The 24,299-nt window shown below is 43.3% G+C and overlaps 1 protein-coding gene across 4 annotated transcripts in view; it reads left to right on the forward strand.

Annotated features, from left to right (window-relative positions):
* Nucleotides 1–24,299, forward strand: part of pex5la (peroxisomal biogenesis factor 5-like a) — a 98,573-nt gene that overhangs the window by 49,278 nt on the left and 24,996 nt on the right. For 3 of the 4 annotated variants that reach the window (XM_088999966.1, XM_088999969.1, XM_088999968.1), the window contains 5 exons: nt 9,186–9,297; nt 16,063–16,257; nt 16,790–16,913; nt 18,115–18,208; nt 18,422–18,451. In XM_088999966.1, coding sequence (XP_088856092.1) covers nt 9,186–9,297; nt 16,063–16,257; nt 16,790–16,913; nt 18,115–18,208; nt 18,422–18,451 — 555 coding nt within the window. The remainder of the gene's footprint in view (nt 1–9,185; nt 9,298–16,062; nt 16,258–16,789; nt 16,914–18,114; nt 18,209–18,421; nt 18,452–24,299) is intronic. The other variant, XM_088999967.1, reaches the window with a different exon arrangement.

The following is a 24,299-nucleotide window of genomic DNA, read 5'->3' on the forward strand; positions in this document are numbered from 1 at the left end:
GTGCAACCCTGCAGTCATTTTTTCGTGTTGCTTGGCCTCACTTTCAGAATGGAGGATTACATATCTAAATTGAAAGAATTTTCTAAACTGGACTTTCAATCGAAGCAGGAGGTAATAATTAAAGGAAGACCAACACCGGAGCTAAAAGGTTTGCTTCAGACAACGGGACACAATAATCGCTCTTTTCAGGCGGACTGGTACACACGAAAAGGCTGGCTGTGTGGATGTCCAGCAAGAAACCGCCTTTTCTGCTTTTCCTGCCTTCTGTTCTCAATTTGTGACAATGTCTGGACTCAAATGGGATATTGTGACCTGAAAATTTTACAATGGAGCCTCATCAAAAATGAGCGAAGACTCAACATCAGCATCCACAGTGCTAAGGTAAAGGAGAACCGGGAGATTTTAAAAGATCTCATCAATGCCACCTGCTTCCTTGCCAAACAACAGCTGGCATTTCGTGGAAATGATGAAAGTAAGGGCTCTGCTCATCGTGGCAACTATTACATGCTTTCGCTCAGAAAGATAACAGGCTAGCGAGTCGTTTTGGGACATCCACTGTATTTTCTAGCCTGTGAAACAGAATACAGAACGATTTAATTGAAGCAGTTAGTGATGTCATTAGAAATGACATTAAAAAGGAGATCGGTGCAGCCCCATTTGTTGCTGGAGAAGTAGACGAGATTGTCATTCTCAGCACTGAAAACATACAGTCGGAACAGGACTGATCAAGGACGACTTTCTTCACTGGCAGTGATCTCCGTTGAGGCAGAGAGACTTTTAAAACTGAAGAAAGATAAGGAAGGCTTCTACAAAGAAGTTATCGATGCCTTTCTTCAGAAGGAGCGGCGCATGGACTAAAGGTAACACGATAAAAACATTTTTTTTTTTTCTATGCTACAGTTTGTATATATAAAAATGCTGACATGAAATTTTAAACAAAATACATTAACTGTTGCCAATCAAATGGTGAATAAACTACTCTGTAGAGTTCATATGTTTGTAAATCGGACTATGATGACGTCAGTGCCTCACCAGCCATGAACCTCCCGCACGTCACTGTTCTACTGTCGACAAATTCCTTGTGTGTTCTACACACTTGGCCAATGAAGGTGATTTTGATTCTGATTCTGAGAGATACTAGCAAGCGAAAGACTGAATTATTAAATACAAGCTGAAGATAAAACGACTGAATGAAACTGGCTGCCTCCAGGTTCCCCCGCAATAACTTTTCTTCTTTCCTTGAGTTTTCCTTTACGTAATTCCAAACTCACCTTGAAAGCTGATGTTTATTTCTGTCCCTTGACAACCTCTCTCAAAATCTCTCGAGTAAAGCCCAAGCGGCGTAATTAGTAAAAGTTCCCCACTATAAAATTCATAAGATTAATCCTTAAAGGAGACGCAAAGAGATATATTGTACTGTAGCATGAAAATGCATGTTCGTATAAGTAAATGCTAACCTCCTTGTGGAGATAGCAGGTTGCGTTCTAAACCAGGCCTGAGTTTCCACCATACACAAACAGTGTGGCACAAGTGTTGTGCAAACCATGAAGATATGCACTTGAAGCAGACGCCGTGAAAATAAACAAAAACACCATTAATGGTGAATTAATGTTAATAATAATAATAATAATAATAATAATAATAATACATTTTATTTCAAGCGCTTCAAAGCTCTCAAGGACACTTTACAGTCACAGACAAGCTTAGATACAATAATAAATAAAATACAATTATAAATAGAAACAAGAGATAAAGCTACACAGAACATGCAATTTTAAATAGGTGGGTTTTGTGATGGGATTTGAAGGTGGGAAAAGAATCGATGTTACAAATGTTGGGAGGAAGTGAATTGTGTGTTTGTTTCTTGCAGGATGGATTCTCATTGGGATTTAAAAAAAGCAGGACTTTTTCGAAAATGTTTTTGTTACTCCCATCACATTCAATGACAATCAATAACAAATTCAACATACCAGACAACACTAACACAACACTAACACAACACACTGTTTTATGGTTGGATTAAAGTATTTTGATCGCCTTATGAAGTTACTAAAGCTAAGCGACAGTGAAGCCTTCAAATTGTCTTGTTCGATTACATAGATATACCATGACAGTTCTTTACTTTGGTAAGATTCAACTTGAACAAGGGGTAACTGTAGTCGTCCCCATATAAGAGCAAGAGATGCACAGAAAGACAGACTGGTCATGTTGCGATATCCTGCAGACAGAACGACAGTCAGCAAACTAAAAGTTTCCTTTGGGTGAGGTATTATGGGTGGACAGAGCAACTGTGAGAAATCGCTTGCTAGTATCTCTCAGAATCAGAATCAAAATAACCTTCATTATATCTGAGCTGACTGATAACCAGGCTGAGAGACAGACAGCCAGGTAGACTGACGGGTACTCCACTCTAGAAAGAAAGAAAGAAAGAAAGAAAGAAAGAAAGAAAGAAAGAAAGAAAGAAAGAAAGAAAGAAAGAAAGAAAGAAAGAAAGAAAGAAAGAAAGAAAAAACGAAAGAACGAAAGAAAGGTAGGTAGGTAGGTAGGTAGGTAGGTAGGTAGGTAGGTAGGTCGGTAGGTAGGTCGGTAGGTAGTACCTACTAGGTAGGTAGGTAGGTAGGTAGGTAGGTCGGTCGGTCGGTAGAGAGAGAGAGAGAGAGAGAGAGAGAGAGAGAGAGAGAGAGAGAGAGAGAGAGAGAGAGAGAGAGAGAGAGAGAGAGAGAGAGAGAGAGAGAGAGAGATATGAAAGACAGACAGATACATTATCTAAATCAAGGGTGCTCACACTTTTTCAGCATACGAGCTACTTACAAAAACTACCAAGTCAAAATGATCTACCCACGACAAAAATGCAAAACATAATTATTTTCAAATGTTTTAAGGATTCTTTGTATGTACAATGTATGTTGATGTACCTTGCATAACTGAATAAGCCAATATTGCACAACACACATAATAACTACATATACATAACATAATAAATAACTATTAACATTTTTTTAGAATTACCTGAGTTTACTTTGATGACTTGCACTGAATTGAATCAGCCAGGGATGCATAGTCCGGACAGTAGCTGCTGACAGCCAGCCTCAAGCACATTTCCAAATGTTCATCATTCATGGTGGAACGGTATTTGGACTTAATGATCTTCATGTAGGAAAAGGCTGACTCACATAAATAAGTGGAGCCGAATAATGCACTCAAGGAGGTAGCACATTTCCTCAAGTTGGGGTACTTTTCCTGTGTGAGTAAGTTACAGAACTGTCCAAGTCTCTGAACAAGGAGTCAGCTGCTTCAACAAATGCTTCTTTTACCATCTCTCCGTCTTGGAAGGACTTTTTTAACGATGGCGTGACTCACCTGGAAAGATGCTTCGGTGGCGACTTTCGCTTTTGAACTATGTTGAGTGAAAAATGACTGCTGTCCGGACAACTGGGATTTTAGTTCGTCCACCGTTCTCTTTCTCAGCTGGCTTTTCGGCGTGAAGTCAATGTCGTATTTTCCAGGAACAGTCCGAAAATGGCGCTCCACATTTTCCCATTCCGTATGAAAGTAACATGTTTTGGCCCCTTACTTGGTCCCGCTTTCTCACTCATTTTGATCACCATATGTTTTATCAAGGGCTTAAAATCTGAGGTAATTCACTGACTAGCTTGTACATTTTGCTGCGTTTAGCGCCGTTGTTTACGCATGCACGGCGACCTAAAGGTAAAAATTCAGTTGTCATCTGAATGGTTGCCCTGTATGTCAATCAAGTGAGGGGACGTTTGATAGGCTGACAAATGTTTTTTTTTACTGTCACGCTGCGATCGACCAGTACTACCTCCGCGATCGACCAGTAGATCGCGATCGACGTAATGAGCACCCCTGCCCTAAATGAATACTTTAGCATCTGTCAACATCTCCATATTGTCAAATTCAAAACTGGGGATGAGATGAAAATGTCTGCAAGAGGCCTTTTTGACAGCCCTGACCTTCAGCCGCTCACGACACGGTAAATATTACTCTGCAGGGAATGACAGCAAATTGACAGGCATCTCAGAATCAGAATACCTTTATTCGTCCCGCAATGGGGAAATTTGCAGTCCACAGCAGCAATTGAAGAGGGATGGGGTTGGGGTGGGAGTGAAAGGATAGAAAACAAGATATTCTAAGCATAACAAAATAAAAATGTCAACTGTATACTGTGCAAATGTAGATGTGCAAAAACCGTTCTATAAACAAGACTGTACATAGTGCAGAATCAAGAAATGCATTTAGATATATTGCAACAACCCATATTTACAAGTGTACAGTCTACAGACATATTTACATTCCCAGTGAAAAAATATAAGAGGAAAAAGCCAGCTAGATGGTCACTCCAAACTTTTTTTACCCAATCTAAAATGTGATGTCCACAATACGCCAAGGTTTAATGGTTGACATTTAACTCCTTATAAGTCCAACAAAGAAGACTGACAAACACGACAATAATTGGTATTGACTGACTTGTCACTTTGGTTTTTATTTTCACTCTTACACTGAACATTTGCATTCATACATACCCTTTACTTTGTTCATAAATTTACTGATTGCTTGTAAAGATAATACAACCGTTGAGCAATTTTAGCAGCCCTCAAAATCTCTAATTTTAAAATTAGATTAAATGGATTAAAATGGTTAGACATGTTATGAGCGCAAGCTGTCCACATCGAAGTCAACACATTTCTTTTCATTATATTGAGAAGAGTTGTTATTTGAAAGCTAACTGCCTCCTAACCACACACAAACCTTTGCCTTTACCTCTCACTATCACACCTCTTTGTCTCAAAAAAGGAAAAAATGAAATCAGCGTAATTCAAGTTTTCAAAATCAGTTTGTAGGTCACATATCAATAGGAATGATGACAAAAGTGCAAAAATTACCATCCATTCCATGAACGGAAACAATAAGGGTATATATTATCAGAGGAGGATGGTGCTGGTGGGTGGGGTGGGAGGCACAAGTATCTCTCCTTTTCCGGCCAGAGAAATCCAAGACGCAGAGGTATATCTTGCGGCATAACATGATTCACTGCCATGCATAACGATGACTTTGCTTGTCAAAGTTCTGTTCCTAATCTTTTTCCATAATAGAAAGTCGTCATTAACTCCACATACCTTAAGGAACCCGAAAAGTTCTCGCTCCATCATTCAGGCTCAAAATTTGACACCATAACTTTTATGGGATGTGATGGCCGTCCACCAAACATATACAGTGGGGCCTTGGCTTACAAACTCAATTGGTTCCCAGACAGTGTGTAAGGCGAAAAGTGTGCATCCCAAAAATTAATTTCCCATAGGAAACCATTAAAATGAGAATAATCCGTTCCCAGGTCTCCATAAAATATAATTTTCAACTAAATAAGCCTTAAAACTACACACAACATACCTTATTATATATTAATTATATTATATTAATAAATGTGCTATTGTATTGTAATGAAAGAAATACACTGCACTGTATAATAAAGTCACTTTATTTACATTTGTGATGGTCGTTGATGGCTCTTAATTGACACCTGTCACTTTCTGACTTGTAAGGTCTTACGGAACTGAGGCATCACATTATCATTCATCATGTTGATGATTCTCATAGCCACAGTCTTTTCTGGGGGGAACTGTTCAATAAAAGCCTGCACATCGCAAATTCTTCCATGCTGCTTTCAAGGATCGAAGGGTAACATCATGCCAAGCCTTTTCTATCAGCTGAACACAATGATACTGTCACGTTCCGAGCTGAGACAGGGATAGCTGACTCGTCGGAACGTTAATAAAAGGGGTTGGATCCCTAAGCAGGCGGCAGAGACGTAGGTGCTAGCAGAGATTTTATTACAACAAAAGGCGCGAGTCCGATGAGTCCATGGACCCGACAAAACAAGGCGGGCGATCCGTCCAGCCTATCAAGCTAGGCGAAGTAAAATGGCACGTGGGGGTGAAAAAACATGCGATCCCCGAATGCAACAAACTTACGCGATCGTGGCTAACAATCACCACGGGCGAAGCAAACTCTTGTGCTGGCAAGTCCAAGACACTGGCAAGGCGCGAGGCGTCATAATCATGTCAATGGTGAGGTGACAGCGACTCGTTGAAATGTCCCAGTATCGGTGATTAGGGGATTGACATGAGCTGGCGGCGGTCGGGAGCGGCGGCCCCACCCCAGCTGTCAACTCGCACGTGACAAGTGTCATTAGTCACGTGAAAGCATCTAGTAAATAACGCCTTTGTGTAAAGCTTTGTTGCCAAGGATGGTAGCAATGGTGGACTTAGCATATCGGTACCGGGCTCTTTATTTGTAGAATGTTAGTAGAAAGTTACTCTCAGGGAAGTGACACACAGCGTGGGAAATGTGTCAGGCTGAGATTCACATGAAAGCCGCGGTGCGCACCGGTGACGCCACAAACGCACACCTCGTTCGTGTTTCTCAATGATCTACTTCTTCTCCTCGACTGTAATTTTGTTTTGTGTCTTCTACGGCTGAATCTGTGGTGCCTGTCGTGGGGTCTTTTTCGGTCCCACAACAGCAAAACTATCATTGCAGACGATCGACGTGTGCACTCATAGAAAGGGGGTGTGGAAAGGTAGGCCAAATGGGGCGCTGTTCGGTCATGTGCTTTGGTGTTCTTCCGCCGAAGATTACTCCGCCAGCCGTGGTGGGGGGTGTGTATAGAGAAGTAGTGCTTAATCCAAGGTTTAATTTTCATAAATTTAACGTTCGTAAACCGAAAAGTTTGTAAGGCAAGGTATTCGCAAACTGAGGCCCCACTGTACCATTATCTCCATCTTGACCATCCACTCGGATGCACGGCACTCACGTAGCAAGGCATACCACTGCATCATTGACTACTACGGGCATGAAATTGGTGAAATTCATGGTCCCCATCCAAACCACAGATTCAAGAACGGAGTCTGATATCCTGCAAATAATTTCAAACAAAAAAAATCTACAAAAATGTTCAGTAGATGAGAGATATGTGGAGTTGGTATCAATTACAAGGGCTTATGTTCAGATATAATTAAACGTTTTAAGATGGTTTGACTAAAATTTATTTTGATTTGAGCAAATAACACTTCTTCATTCTGCAAATTCAACCAATAACAATTTTAGTTCCTTACAGCCTATAGATTGTCTTGAAACACTCCTGTCCCTGATCATTTTGAACCGTGCATTTAATATTGTGTTTTTATTTCTTTGGGCCATAACAAAAATAAAATCTGTTTCTTTTCAAAGTATTCAACATAGTCTGGAACAACAGATGACTTGAGAAATTTGCACTGTGAACACTTGCACAGATTGTTCAAAAAACCTGATAAAAATAGTCTTTTACATAGCAATGTATTGTTTATGGTTGTACAAAGCATTTCAAAATATGCAAACCGTTTTAATTTGAACATCTCCCTAAAATATAGCAACTCGAAGAAAGAGCTTTTGAAAAAAATGGAGGGTCCAGCAAATACTGTAATTCCTGCCCTTATTCCTTATTTATGTCCAATTGCTTATTTCACCCACTGCTACTCTCGAGGAGTCAACGACAAGCTCAGATTCACAGTGAGTTTAAACTAACTAGAATAAATAGACTGCAGTTTAGGGAGACATACTGCTACTCTGAGGTATTACTGCCACACATAAAGACAATTAGAGTTTTACTGATGCTTCACTCCTCCCCTCACACCCCACAGCCCCATTCATTTTCTTTCACAAAAAAGCTTTACCGGAAAGACTTTCCCTACCACATGATAATAACCCAGTCAATTATGTGTGGCTCTTGGTTTATTCCAGATAACATTTAATTAAGCACGATACTCGTTGCGCTGACTCATAGCCTCCGTAAAAGGTCAATATTCAATCGTTCACTGCCTAAACTGAAGTCATAGACCAAGTTTAAACAGAGCTAAGAACACTTTCAACCAGTCAATAAACATTGCGGGCAACTACCCTTTGTAAATTGTATCACGATTAGTGTTGGTGTGACACATTACATTAGTTTTGTTCTAACACAGCAAAAAGATTTATCTGGAACACAGTATTGTCCGATTCTCTCAATTCATTTATATTTTCACTCTGTTCGCCGAGTGCCAAAAGCTCTCTCTCCAAATGTGCACCAAACCATGCAATTGTCCAGACCCACAAAATTATGTGTTACGCAAAATGGCCTTTATCTATTGAATTCAAATTCCACATGCAAATACAGCCCTCAGGGCAACAACAGGAAATTTCACGTTTCCTTACTGCCAAAATCTGAGCGCTGACAACGATACTTACCTTTTCTCAGGGACACAAATTGCTCTTACCTCTAAAATTTTGAAGCACTGATTCAGTCTTCCGTTCAAGCTTCAAGACAGCAGAAATTGAATTGGAAGCATTCTACAGCGGCACAGCAAGATTTCTCTGTCACAAAAAAATGATTAGCATTTTCATGGTATGGTAAAAGAGATAAGCAAAGTTGGGTTATTGTTTGGGCCATATCCAAGCTCATTTGGCTCAAGGTGGTGACTAGTGAATACATAATACGATACGTGATGGGAGTAGGTAATTGTTGAATGTGGATTTATTTTGAAGATAGACTGCAAATTAGGAAGAAAACAAAAAAAACAAAAAAAGCTCCCCTGAGGCTGTCTCTTCGCTTTTTGTAAATGTCACTTGTATTCTTTCACAGAATATTGAGAGCAACTTGTTCTACACCACTCTATCAGAACTAGACATCGACTTCCGTTGTAGTGTGTTGCTGTACTATCTATTCTAGAAGTAGACAAATGAACAGTCACGTTAAAAAAAAACAAATCTTTGACAAAAATATTAGACAGTAGCAGTGGGCCGAGACAATTGTCTTGATTGTTTCACTATTCCATTGTGGTCTTATTATTGTGTATACTTGCTGTATTATTCAATAGACTATTTCCTGAGGCCAAAACTGTTTTTGGGAAACTTTCCATGGGAATTAAATTTCTGGGAGTTTACAAGAAGCTATCAATGTTATGCTTTTGCAACACATGTTACAGAAATAAGTTGTAATAAAATGACCATTGATTACCATAAAATTCCCTATCTAAAAATAATTCCAAATACATCCAAACATTTTGAATGAAAAAGGAAATGGCTTTTCAAGCCTTGTCATTCCCATAGCTTGTTCATTGTGTATTGAAACTTTTTTGGTTTCATTCCTCCAGTTGGGGAGTGAGCAACAAGAGAGTCGCCCGCTTCTCAGTCCATCCATTGATGATTTTCTCTGCGAAACCAAGTGTGATGGACTTTCCCGCCCGGTGACCTCCAACACAGCAGGTACGAGACACAACATCCATATTAACTAAATATTTACAGTGTATAAAGTCAAAACTACTTGTATATTTTACCTAAATAAACAGAATCCATCTAGATTATCTTCAAACAATGAATGAATTATATCAAAAGATGGTGTTGGAAAGACTCAGTTTTTGTCTCTCAAGCACTTCAAGTAACTCCTCTTGTCACTGGTTTAGACCTAACATCAATTGTCCTGCATGATTTCCAAGTGTCACTGTTGCAACACACCTGATTCATATGATCAGATAATCAGAAAGCTCTGCAGAAGCTGCTCATTTAAATCAGGTGTGTTGCAACAGGGATACTTGGAAAACGTGAAGGACAGTGGCCTTCCAGGTCCTGAGTTTGACACCCCTGCCATAGAATGTACAAAGTGTGAATGTCAATCTTTCTTCTTGTACACAAATCATCCTGGGTTCCAAACCCTAGTTTTGCTCCACGAAGTGAAGCCTGAGTCTGGATGCATTCATTATGCAAAACGGGTTTCCCTGCTACAGTTTAAAGATGTGCAAGTGAAGTGGATTTAGGCTTGATCCTTTGTCAGCCTGTCACATGATGTGATGGACTGAAGAAACAGTAAATAATGCTGAGCAGGAGTAAACAAACAAGTGACGAAAATCAATGCAGGATTTTTAATGATTTTAAAGTCAAGTATATGCAAATCCGCAAGCGGATCTCTTGGGGAAAAAATATGTTTGACGAGTTTAAAATTTAGTTTCAGTTTAAAGCGGGGAAATGAGTCAAAACAAAGTGGTATACACCTTTGCCAAAGTTAACGCACCACAATTACAACATATTACCGAATCATGAAATTGTGCTTGTGTGATTTTAGTCCCGGTTGTGGACAGTCACACAAGAAATTAGGAATAGATGGGGATTCTGACTGGACTTTTTTTCCATGTAAAACTGTAGTGGGTTCTTTCTCGGTACATGTACCATCCCTCCATTAAAAATTCACTGTAATTATGTAGTTTTTGTGTAATCTAGATCACTAAACCAATAAGTCATTAAATGGCCTCTTGATTTCACGCTAGATGGAGGTAATCAAAGGATCACTACCACGCACACAAAAAATGACAAACCACTGGGTCATCAATTGCCGAGTGGCTCATATGGCTGACTGTCGTACACATTCAGTGTCTCAATGTTGGCCCGATCCAGGATGTCATCACCTTTTTGCCCAGTCAGCTCAAAGGTTTTGGCTTCATCTTAACTGTGACCATGAACAAGACACGAGTGGGCAGTCAATAGCTTCGGATGTCTTGTTATCATCATGTCCTGAACAGCGTGATGCTTAATGCTGTGGGTGTCTGTGTGGATGTCTACATTAGCTCAAACTAGTTTCTCATCAGCCTCCACTTTATTTCCTTCAACCCCCATGCCATGATAGTCACACTCACATATTTTGTCCTCTTGTGAGCACTTTCCTCCAAGATATTTGCTCAGTAGTCCTGCAAATTGGGATTTGGGTAAGAACAGACCATATACATTAAAACTAACAATATGTCAAGACTTGTAATTGCTGACTATAGCCCCAGCACTATGCTGTTCAGTTCTGGGTAATAGGGAGAACTCTGTCCATACATAATATCTACTTATATGGGTCTGGGGTGAAAAGTCAATACAGGGATGGCCAGACCTTTGCCATCTCCCGCCACCTCACTTTGGTCAACCACTTAACAAAGCTGTCCCAGGAAATGCTGATGGTCAGTTTGGTTTGGCCATCGTGCCTACATAATTTTCAAATAAGCAAACCTGTGGTTGTCAGACCACAAAACCCTCAACCAGGAACCCAGATACAACTTTTCCAGAATCCTGGGTGACACAATGACTCACTAAGGGCTGGCATAAGAAGACATTTGCATGTGCACACACACTCACACATGCATTCGCATGCCAACACAGGGGTTACAAGGTCTGCCTTGGCTACACAGCGTACATGGTTGAGAAGTCATTGTGTATGATTCCATCCACAGTCGAGGTATTGTGAAATAAAGTGCACACATACACAGAATCTTTCCCAAAGCATCCATTGTAACAAGCAAGAGCAAATCTCAATAAAAACCGTTTTGGTGTACTTATTTACGATATTTCTGAGCGGAAACCAGCGATCATACATCCATCCATCCATCCATCCATCCATTTTACGTACCGCTTAATCCTCATTAGGGTCGTGGGGGGTGCTGGAGCCTATCTCAGCAGTCTTCGGGCACTAGGTGGGGGTGCACTGAATTGGTTGCCAGCCAATCGCAGGGCACGCAAAGACAAACAACAGTCACTCTCACACTCACACCTCGGAACAATTTGTAGTCTTCAATCTGCCTGCCATTCATGTTTTTGGAATGTGGGAGGAAACCGGAGAACCCGGAGAAAACCCACGCGAGCCCGGGTAGAACATGCAAACTCCACACACGGTGGCCAGACCGGGATGCGAACCAGTGACCTCTGCACTGTGAAGCCGACGTGCTAACCTCTTGACTACCGGGCCGCCCCAAGCTATCATACATTCCAATGAAATTCCAAACACACACACATAATAATAATAATAATAATGATAATAATAATAATAATAATAATAACAATAAAACTAACATCAAAGACCAAACGAATTTTTATTCATCAATCAGTTTAAATTACATAAATGCAGCCATATTTCTAAAGGTATTTCTAAATTACATACTCAATGGGCACCTATATTTCTTTACTTTGAGGGAAACTGCAGAACATCTTTCCACATAGCATAAGATTTGCAGTCTATCTTCAAAATCCACATTCAAAATTCTGTCGTATAAATAAAATTTCACAGTCTGAGCAACCTTCTTTTGACAGTCTCATTAATTTTGGCTGAAGGGTGTCAAAACATTTAGAAAGACCTGCTTTGTAACGAATGCCTTTTCGTGTCTTTTGATGCTAAAATCTCCCCAAGCAACCTCCCTCCTAAACTGTATCTCACACCATTTGTAATTGTGCTTGTCATCTAAATAGCACAAGTCACGGGTGACATTCATACGCTCTGATTACGCCTAGATTTCAGTCAACAAACCCTCTCAGCTGGTTATCATGAAACAGCAGCACACCAATTTTCTCGTCATCTCTCTGCAGCTTTGAGCTCTCCTTACACGGGTGTAAACAGTCAACCAGGACCCCAGGAATCTGACTGAGATTCTACAAATATGAGTTTTAATAGTTACCACCCATTGTACGAAAGAATTAGCTGCAATCAGAAGAAACCATTAAGAGGCAGTGCAGTGGATGTGAAATGCACTGATTGATCAAAACAGTTATTTTGCTCTTAAGAAAACTGTAAAACAAATTAAAAATGACCGTAGTGTGTTTTTTTTATTTCTTCTTCCTGTCAGATATAGGCAGTTATCATCAGTGACGTGCGGTGAGGTTCATGGCTGGTGAGGCACTGACGTCAACACAGTCAGATTTACAAACATGAACTTCACAGAGTAGCTTATTCACCATTTGATTGTCAATAGTTAACGTGTTTTGTTCAAAATGTCATGTCAGCATTCTTTATATACTGTATACAAACTGTAGCATAGAAAAAAAAGAATAAAAAAAACGTTATTATCGTGTTACCTTTACTTATAAATGAAGTCCAAGTGTTATGATGCCAAAAGAAATGTTAAATAATTTTGTGTGTTCTGGATTTTGGATGGGAGAAAGGTCCGCATTTCTCCCCATCCAAAACAGTAGAGTTGGGCGACCACTAATTAATTCTGAGAAGGTGATTGCAACCACCTGGGAATGGCCAATTGCCGCTGGGACCCGATTGGCCAGAAGCTTAGGTGAAGCACCTTTAAAGCCAGACTGAGCGAGTCACTTCGGGGAGGAAGAAGAGGGACAAAGGACAACCTGGAGAGCAGTGTTACCTAGGGTCTGCCGAAAACTGATATCAACTTCAAATAAAGAAAACTCACAACACCCTTCCTGCACCTGGCTGAGTGAACTTTTATCAACTTTCCACCTGCTTGCTGTCTCACCGCACGACACCAAGTCTCTCTGTCTCAATGGAGATCACTGCCAGTGAAGAAAGTCGTCCTTGATCAGTCCTGTTCCGACTGTATGTTTTGAGTCTTTTGTGCTGAGAATGACCGCTCTATACTGATGCTGTAGTAGCTGTAACAATGAGCACGACCTGGAGCAACTTTGTCGCTTCAGGAATAGTTTCAATGAGATCTTTCTTGGCCAAAAAGCTGAGAAGCCTTCCAGGAGATTTACATTGAGCCCTCACCGTTTGTGACCTATACAGTCCGGTGTTGGTCTTCCTTTAATTATTATCTCCTGCTTCGATTGAAAGTCCAGTTTAGAAAGTTACTTCAATTTAGATATGTAACCCACCATTTGTGTAAGCTCTCAGTCGTACAGGAGTGGTCCATCGATGAGAAGGTTTCTTCAGCCGTCATCTGTACAAAAGTGAAGGTTTCGGACGTTTCGCCTCCTATCCAAGAGACTTCGTCAGCGAACTAAAGTCTGACTGGTCGTATCGGCCCCATTTATATATCCCTAATGTCCAGACCTAGTGGCGCCGGACACAGCTATGATAGGTCCCTACTCTCAGGTTGGGGGGGGCGCGGGACCCCCCCCTGTGGCCCCACTGATTGTTCCTACATTCCTGACTAACGATTGGCCTATTACCCCCACTCCCCCCGGTATCACCTCATCAGCATAACGACCCTCATCAGCATTGCGAAAGTTGCCTAACCTGTTTTGCCTGAGCAGGCTATTGTATGAACGATCCAAATTGAACCTCACGCCACCAGACCGGTTTAATGAAGGATTTTGTTGTTTTATAAGAATCGCCTCTTTTACCCCCCTTTCAAACCATCTATGTTCTTTCGCTAAGATTTTAACCTCATTGTCGTCAAATGAGTGGTTAGTAGCTTTTAGGTGCAAATGTACTGCCGATTGAGGCCCACTAGTATTATCCCTGCGATGTTGATAAAGTCTTTTTTTGAGAATTTGTTGAGTCTCCCCAATGTACTGCTCTTTACAATTTTCATTCTTACAATGTATGGAAAATGAAAAACAAAGTAATGTAGTTTATTCCATACATTGTAAGAATGAAAATTGTAAAGAGCAGTACATTGGGGAGACTCAACAAATTCTCAAAAAAAGACTTTATCAACATCGCAGGGATAATACTAGTGGGCCTCAATCGGCAGTACATTTGCACCTAAAAGCTACTAACCACTCATTTGACGACAATGAGGTTAAAATCTTAGCGAAAGAACATAGATGGTTTGAAAGGGGGGTAAAAGAGGCGATTCTTATAAAACAACAAAATCCTTCATTAAACCGGTCTGGTGGCGTGAGGTTCAATTTGGATCGTTCATACAATAGCCTGCTCAGGCAAAACAGGTTAGGCAACTTTCGCAATGCTGATGAGGGTCGTTATGCTGATGAGGTGATACCGGGGGGAGTGGGGGTAATAGGCCAATCGTTAGTCAGGAATGTAGGAACAATCAGTGGGGCCACAGGGGGGGGTCCCGCGCCCCCCCAACCTGAGAGTAGGGACCTATCATAGCTGTGTCCGGCGCCACTAGGTCTGGACATTAGGGATATATAAATGGGGCCGATACGACCAGTCAGACTTTAGTTCGCTGACGAAGTCTCTTGGATAGGAGGCGAAACGTCCGAAACCTTCACTTTTGTACAGATGACGGCTGAAGAAACCTTCTCATCGAAGTAACCCACCATTCTGAAAATAAGGCCAAGCAACACGAAAAAAATGACTGAATGGTTGCACTTAACTTGCTAACTGTTTACTGTAGCTTGCGCTCACTAATTCTATTAATCTGTAGCCGAGGAGTCGCAAGAAGAATCTATAATCACCATCGCCCCCTGTCGTGAGGCGGGAGAACTGTGTGCCTCACCTATGCACACAGTTTTGATAAAAATTAAATAAAATAAACACTGTAGTATAGTGTTTATAATGTACAGTGACTGTACATTATATACACCAGCTAAACTGTCAAAATTTAGTTCATATACTAAAAGCTTTTGAACGCATTAATAGCGATTTGCAGAGGGACAGCAATGTGGTCTCACTGCAGAGCAAGTTAGCATAGTGGTTGCACAATCCATGGTGAGGCTCTGCCGGCTGCTCCTCAACACTCGTCTCCACTTAGTATTTGAACGGTAAATGTGAAAATTCAGCGATGTTGAAAAAAAATCCCAAAACGGTGAAGTTAAATGGAAAAGAACGTTAAAGTACAAATCACTAAATAAATATAACTGTTTAATTTATTTTGTCATTTGATATTTAATGATGACAGGTGAGGCACAGCCTCACCTGCCTCCCCTGACTGCACGTCACTGGTTATTGTGATTAAACTCTGAAAACAATAAATGTGTGATAATCCAGTGTTCCAAAAGGACACAGTAAATTTTAAACAGAAACAAGACGAAACAAGAAATCGCACCCGGGTCTTGTCTGACTTCTATCACGAGATCATAAAATGCATCAGCAAAGTCAATAAGGTAGAAAGATGGTCATCGTTTTCAACCAGACACATATTTGGATTGTAGCGCTAAAAGACAAATATAAAAAATAAAAACACAAAATATTGCAGTCTACATTTGACAGTTAATGCACATCAGGGGGAAATCCGAGCTTTTTTTCACCCCATCTGGGCATCAGTTTCCCTTTGAAGCCAGGTTGCAAATGATCAAATAGCCAAAGAAATCTAGATTTACACATGAATTTGCCAATAAAAAGTGCTCTCTTGGCAGTTCTGTCATCCACATTGGACCTACTGGACCTCAGTGAGCCAAGCGAGCACAGAAAGAACAAAGACAGGAAGAGTCCGTGTTCATCCCGGAACGACAAACACAACAGTCCACAGAAGAAAAAGATTGCAGAGACAGAGCTAATCCAGGTGGAGGTGGAACAGAACATGTCACCAGAGAGGTCGTCATTGAACTCTGGTATGGACGTTACGCAAACATTTTGAAGAAAGAGTCAAACACTTTCAAAGAAATGAAGTGTTCACTGGGAACTCAGTGAAGTGAATAATTCATGGCAGCATGCATTTCCCAGATGTTATTTATATAAAAAATGTCTGAACTTCCAGTCAATGTTATTTTTACAGCACTCCCAGTTCTAATCGTTTATTTTTGTGCACTTTATTTGACCAGTAACACCATTAGTCGTTTCACAGTTGAACTTACAGTAAAGTCTCGTTATATCGATATTGGTTATATCGATAGTACTGATTATTACGATACTATTTCTATGAACGCAAGGAGAAAATTTACATGCCGCAGGATCGGATATATCGATAGTCCGGTTATATCGATACTTTTTGCGACTCCCGAGAATATCGACATAACGAGACTTTACTGTATTTGAACTGTGAAACTACTAATGGTGTTACTGGTCAAATAAAGGGCACTTAATTTTGGTCACCTCTTCTGTCAATTAAATCCATTCGTAATTCTAACTTATTTTTGTGTCCAGCGATCATTGATTCACCATTGGATAAATGGGAAGAGTTGAACCCCAACCATGAAAGAAACGGGAACAGAAAGTGGAAACTGGAGAGACGTCATTCATCAAAAAACTCCTCAAACGAATTTCTATGGTAAGCACTATGATGGGCACTGACATGTGGCTTTAGTGATAAAAGGGATCATGCAGGATATATGCTTAGGTCCGGAATGATGAGAACAATTACAGAGTTCATTTGCCTTTCTTCGCATTTGAAAGAGGTTAACATACCACATCCCGTGTCAAAAGAGTGGAGGCATGTCGTGGGTACAGAGGATTACTCTGGAAACAGGCTCCTTTGAGCTACTTGATGAACATGGCACTGAAGTCAGTCTGTCCTCTCGTGGAGTTCCTCATGGGTCAGTTTGAGAGCCCATCCTCTTTGCGCATGAAGAAGACATCAAGTTACACATCTTTTTCTGTGATAGTGCAGTTGGGATAAATGTAACGATCAAAACTCCTTTCAGTTGAACAAAGTGAAAATTGAGTATTAATTCTTACCTCTGACAAATAGAAAAAGAAGTGATTTTCATAAAACAGCTGAATCCGTCTTTAAACCGATATGGGGGGGTGAGGTTCAATTTGGATCGTTTGTACAACAGCCTACTTAGGCAAAATATGATTAGGAATACTGATGAGGTGATACCGGTGGAAGTGGGGCATTCAGGCCAGTCGTTGGTCAGAACAATAGGAACAATCAGTGGAGTGGCAGGGAGTAGTCCTCTGCTCCCCCCAACCTGAGAGCAGGGACCTATCATAGCAGAGTCCGGCACCGCCATGTCTGGACAGTAGGGATATATATAGGGCCTAAACTACCAGTAAGACTTTAGTTTGCTGACGAAGTTTCTTGGATAAGAAGCGAAATGTCCAACACCTTCAAAGAAGTACAGATAACGGCTGAAGAAACCTTTTCATCTCTGACAAATAGCTTCCTAAAGTCAGCATGTGTTTCGGTCATTTTCAAAAACTGTATTCACCAATATAAGAAGCAAGTGAGGGTCCCTACAGTAAAGCCCTGACAAAGCATCTCTAGAGAGGAACTGATTGATGCCTGTGGATTCTAGACTTTAGGCACTTCTTGAATGCAAATGAATGTCATCCAAATATTGAACAAGCTGCATGTCCAATTGTTTACTGTCCAACCTCAGTGTAACAGTTTTAGGTCAGTTTGTGTTCCATTTTATTATAAGTATCTGTATGGTTGAAGTCACAACTGTGTAGGGTCTTTTATGTACGACAAAAGATGCAATTGCACGTACTGATTTCAGCGTCTTGCGTCTTTTGCCCTATTTTAGGTCCATTGACAGTAAAACCCAATTAGAGCAATTGAATAAGAACTGTGTGGAAGCAAACACCAAAGTGGAGCCAGAGTCTGCCCTTGCATCTCAAGTAAGTGTTTGGTGTGATTAGAAATTGGCAGTAATCTTTTTTGTTGACGCTCTAGTCAACATCCTTTCAAAGTGACACAACTCGGAAATATTGTTTGCTATTAACAAACATTTATACCCTGAAGCAAACCACAACTGCATGATAACCCTTCAAGTTTGTGTGTGATTGTTTCGCCGTCATTTGTCCTAACACCTATAATTCTTCCATTTTCAGCTCAACAGGCAGTATATTAGTGGAAGACATGTAAGCCTAACCCCTATGCATCCTTTCATTTCATATGGAAAGACTTAAACATTTGCACCGGGAAAACCGCATCGCACCATGTCATGAAAATTTACTTCCAAAACGAGTGTCTTGACTTGAAGCTGAGAGGTGCTTTTGTGGAAATCCAGATTGTCTCTGGTGGTGCAACATGGTCCAAATGTGAAGCTCTTTCTTGCTAGGTGGATGTCTGTGCAGGTCTCCGTAAGGGGTCTTATTTCTGATGCCATTATTAGATTAATATTAATGAATTATTGAGGCGTCTTACTCTGAGCCCATTAATGTTGATCTCACTGAGCTAGTTAAGCCTACATCACCTTTTCAGAACACCCCATTGTAGTATATGCCACACTGCCACATGACGTCGCGGCAGTGTCGTAAAACAGGGTGGTTGACGGCAACAAGTTCAGGTGAAGTTAGTTGAAATAAATACCTTGCACAGACAAGTCGTCTCTTCTCGTTCCTCCGACATAACATTGGCGACGAAGATGGACTTCCACGCAGCACCCCTCCCCTCGTTCCTCGCGCTCCCCGGTGAGCCACCAGTCCAGTGGTCCCGTTGGTATGACTCGTTTACGACGTTTCTGACGGCGACCGGACTAAACGAGGCAAGCGAAGCACGCCGAACGGCTGTGCTAATACACAGCTTAGGTAGTGAGGGGCAGCGCATTTTTCGCTCTCTTGGACCCGCGCAGACATACGGGGATTGTGTCAGTTTATTGGCCCGACATTTCGCCCCACCCCAGAGCGTCATTGTCCGCCGGATTGCCTTTCGTCAAAGACGGCAACGCACGGGCGAGCCAGTGCACCACTACGTAGCCGATTTGAGGTGTTTAGGGGCCCTCTGTAAATTCGGCCGCTTGGAGGAGGAAATGATAAGGGATCAACTAGCGGAGCACACAATTGATCCCAAGCTACGGGAAAAACTACTATTGTCGCCTGATGACCTCCCACTATCGAAGGCTGTGGAGATGGCGTTCCAATTGGAGAACGCAGCACAACTAACGGCTCGGCTTGTGAACCCACCCGCACCTTCACACTCTCCCGCATTGGCACAGATTGTTGCTCCAACCTCGCCACTCCCAGAAGCCACCGCCACCTACGACTCCACCTCTACATACAACAGTGCCGAGATAAATGTGGCCAGACGTCAAGGGGCCAACACGCGCACGCCTTGTGCCAACTGTGGGTCTGCCTCGCACGCCACGCGCGCGCCCGCTTGCAAGGCCACCGGACAACGATGCCAACGCTGTGGTAAAATGAACCATTTCTCCAGCATGTGCCGCTCTGCCCCTACGTCGACAAACATATCATCCCGCTCCCTGGGCCGCTCGAGCCGGACCACCATCCACTCCCTGGGCTCCTGCACCAAGCCATTTAAGTGGTGCACAGTAGAGCTGGACGGAGTGAGCTTGCCACTCCTGCTTGATACTGCAGCCTCCAAGTCGCTGTTAAACGTGTCTACCGTGCGGCGCCTATTTCCTCGGCTCCCGATCAAGGCCAACGCCGAAGACTTGTTTGGCTACGGCCACACCAGGATTGGCATGGTGGGCACTGCCACCTTCACGGTGCGCTATGGCTCAAGGACTCTCCCTGCCTTCACTTTCCAAGTGTCCCGTCACGGCGCCAACCTCTTGGGCTTCGACTTGTTTTGCGCACTAGGGTTTTCCATCACTGATAATGTGGGCGCCACAATTCTGACAGTAACTACGTCCTGGCAGCATCGTTGGCCATCGCTCTTTATAGGGTTGGGCTGTATAACTGCCTTCGACCATCAACCACTTCTTGACCCTACCGTGGCCCCCGTGATCCAGCCCCTTCGCCGTTTGCCCCTCGCGCTGCGTGACGACATTGCAGCCGAGTTACAGAAACTCCTTGACGCTGGGATCATCGAGCGGATTGATGCATCGCCTTGGATTTCAAACCTGGTGGCAGCGAAAAAAAAGACGGGCGGTTTGCGGCCCTGTGTCGACCTCAGAAGGGTTAACAAGGCAGTGATCCCCGACAAATACCCACTGCCCACAGCAGAGGAGTTAGCTGCCAAGTTCCATGGATCAACTATGTTCACAAAGCTAGACCTGCGCCAAGGCTACCTCCAGGTTCCCCTGCACCCAGACAGTCGTAACCTTACAGCCTTTGTAACACACATGGGGGTTTTCCGTTACACACGGATGCCTTTTGGCCTCAGCTCTGCCCCCAGCTGCTTTCAAAAGATCATGGCCACCATCTTCGCAGGCATCCCAGGTGTGGTCGTGTACCTGGATGACATTGTAGTGCATGGTGCATCGGGTGACCAACATGACGGCCGCCTCGCCAAGGTGATGGATGTGCTGGCTCGCCACAACCTCACCCTAAATGGGGAGAAGTGCATCTTTTCGGCATCGGCTATTGAGTTTGTGGGTTTTCGCCTGACCGCCGATGGCCTGAGTCCAATACACTCAAACGTAGAAGCAATACTGCACCTGCCAGAACCCTCATGCCCCGCAGAATTGTCCTCTTTTCTGGGCATGACAGCCTTCTACTTGCGTTTCCTCCCGAACTACTCCGACACAACCACGCCACTTCGGGCCCTCCTAAAGCAGAACACCCTTTGGTCATGGACACCAGCATGCTCTGCAGCTGTTCGCCGACCCAAGACACAGCTCACCTCCCCACCAGTACTCGCCCATTTTGACCTAGACAGCCCAACATTCGTGACTTGTGACGCATCCAACACATCGGTTGGGGCTGTGCTGTCCCAGCTCCATCACGGGACGGAGCGCCCGATAGCCTTCGCATCGAGGTCGCTCACTTCAACTGAGCAAAAGTACTCGGTCGGGGAGAGGGAGGCCCTAGCCTGTGTGTGGGCATGTGAGAGGTGGCACATGTACCTGTATGGCCGTCACTTTACACTCCGCACTGACCACAAGGCTCTCACAGCCTTGTTGGCAACAACCGGGCCAGGGCATAAGCCGCTGCGGTTGTATAGGTGGACAGAGAGATTGCAGGCTTACAATTTCTCCACTCAGTTCACACCAGGAAGAGACAATGTGGTGGCGGATTTACTTTCCCGCGCCACCCCGACCCCTACACCGGACACTCAACAGGATTCCTTCGAACGCGGTTTGATCCTAATGCTCCACACACCCCTCGAATCGACTGTGTCACTGCAAGAACTGCAGGCAGCATCCACGGAAGACCCAACACTGACAAAGCTCCGGACTTTCATTCGAGAGGGCTGGCCCACGAAGGTCCCTGAGGAACTTGCACCCTTCCACCGGGTCAAGGGTGAGCTCTCATGTTGGAACGACGTCTGCGTGGCTCGGGGCCTTTGTACTGTGGTTCCCCTCACCTTGAGGCCCCGCATCCTGACCATGGTTCATGAGGGACATCTCGGTATTGTGCGGGTCAAGCAACGCTGTAGGGGCCTAGTCTGGTGGCCAGGTATAGACAGAGATGTCGAAACTATGGTCAAGGACTGTTCAGCATGCCTCGCAAGCGGCAAGACTGGCCAACCCCCCGCTTGCCCGTTGCAGCCCGTTGCATGGCCGACCCGCCCATGGAATCAAATCCAGGTCGACATTTGGGGTGAGCTCCATGCCATGCCTCAACACCAGCGATTCCTCCTGGTAGCATACGACCTCCACTCGAAGTGGCCTGAGGTCTTGCCGGCCGGGTCAGTCACAACCAAAGTCGTCACGGACTTCCTATCTTCTCTTTTCGCACGATGGGGTGTGCCTGACACTATCACAACAGATAATGGGCCTCAGTTCATCTCAGCAGACTTCACAGCTTTCACCGAGGCGAGGGGAATAAAGCATGTCAGGACAGCCTTTTATCACCCCCAGGCCAACGGGGGGGTAGAAAGGTTCAACCAAACTCTGAAGAATGGACTCAGAGCACACCTGGCAGACGGCCTTCCATTCTCTTCCGCACTCCAGAACACTCTGTTGCACTACAGAGCAACACCTCATGCCACAACGGGCGCCTCCCCAGCTTTCCTAATGCTGGGACGTGAACTGCAGCTTCCTCTCGACCGCCTCCGTCCTCCTGCTAGAGCCACACCCATGTCGGAGTCTTCTTCAGCCAGCAGAGTGGCCAACGAGCAGCAGCGCATGAAGCGACAATTTGACAAGAAGCGCCGGGCGAAGCAACCCACACTTACCGTGTCGGACTGGGTCCGCATTCGCCGCCCCAACCGCTCCCACAAATTGGACTCATTCTGGACAGCACCACTCCAGATTACCGCCCAACTTGGACCGGCCACCTTCCGTCTGGCTGACGGGTCGCGTTGGCATGCCAGTCGCCTAAGGAGAGTGGCATCGCCGACTCCTGACGCAGATCCAGACCTCTCAAACAACGACGTTGACCTTCCTGTCACATGCCCGACACCAGTGGAACGCCTTGAAGAGCATGGTGAACCAGCCCTGCCGGTGGGACCAGAGCCTCGGCCAGCTCGCGTCCGACTTCGCCCGCGGTATTTAGATGACTACATCACAGACTTCTAATGCTCTGACCCCAGCCAGTGCTTAGCCTATTGCGTGGCAGAATAACCCACAAGGCTAAGCGGGGAAACCGGCAGTCTACCCGGTTTCCCTAGTTAGAAGAGTTTTTCTGGTTCCTTCAGGGAGGGGGGTAAATGTAGTATATGCCACACTGCCACATGACGTCGCGGCAGTGTCGTAAAACAGGGTGGTTGACGGCAACAAGTTCAGGTGAAGTTAGTTGAAATAAATACCTTGCACAGACAAGTCGTCTCTTCTCGTTCCTCCGACATAACACCCATGAATAATTTATCTGGTATTAAAGATAGCCGTCCATGATGGATGCTCGTCACAAACAAGAGCTTCAAATTTTTGCGCTCAAGAGTTGTACATTTCACTGACGTGCCTAGTTTCCTGCTGTTTGGAAGGAATCCAAAATACGTGTTCAAGCTGCATGCAAAAAGTAAAAATGTGTTTTTCATAGAATTTACAAAATCAGTAAACGAATAAAAACAAAATTATTATATAAAATCATTAGAAAAAGGTTGTCAGAAGCTTTCATGTACATCTTGATTATATAAATGAAATTGACAAACGTGCAACACCTGAAATTGAAAATCAGATTCAAGTGCTGTTTTATTCCAACAGTTCGTCAAATATGCGTTGTTAAATTGTAAGTTAATGAGTCTTGTTCTTCATCACTCATCTGGAGTAGGTAAAGGAAAAGCTACACTCACAAACTGGAATTCTAATAATTACGTGTTTCGTGTTTTAGAGGCGACGTGCACATGACCTGGAAGCCAGTCGATAGACAAATAGTCATTCAAACACACAGTAATACCAATGGACAAGGTGCAGCCTTCAAATAACCTTATAACCAGTGAAAGAAGGCTGTCGACAATCCCAGCATGCCAAATCCCACACAGGAAGGTCAATGTTGAGATTTGGGCCTGAGGACTGTGAGGCATACCTGCTCATAGTAACCAATAGGGCACTGCTCTCTCCTCTGGAAATTGATATTGATTCATTTTGATAATGAAATACCGTCATTATGTTTTAGAAACTCTATAAAGAATTTATATACATAAAAACGGTGTCATTAGTTGTATGGTTTTAAGACCTGACCTGATTTGGACGCCTCCATTGAATTGTAAGGATTTTTTCTTTGATTAATTGGACGTATGGATGTGTTTCATGGTTTTCAAAAATTAAGCATGAAAAGTAACATGACGGTCAACTGTCATCCACCCATCGATGCTGATATTATTGAACCCATTCCAGAAGATTCCATTAACTCCACATGGAGCCGTTAGTTCTTCAGTGTCCGGAATAGATTTGATGACCTCATTTCATAGATAATGTTCGCT

This window comes from Hippocampus bargibanti, linkage group LG07, assembly GCF_051943395.1.
Source record: "Hippocampus bargibanti isolate YZ-2025 linkage group LG07, ASM5194339v1, whole genome shotgun sequence".
NCBI classification, from domain to species: Eukaryota; Metazoa; Chordata; class Actinopteri; order Syngnathiformes; family Syngnathidae; genus Hippocampus; species Hippocampus bargibanti.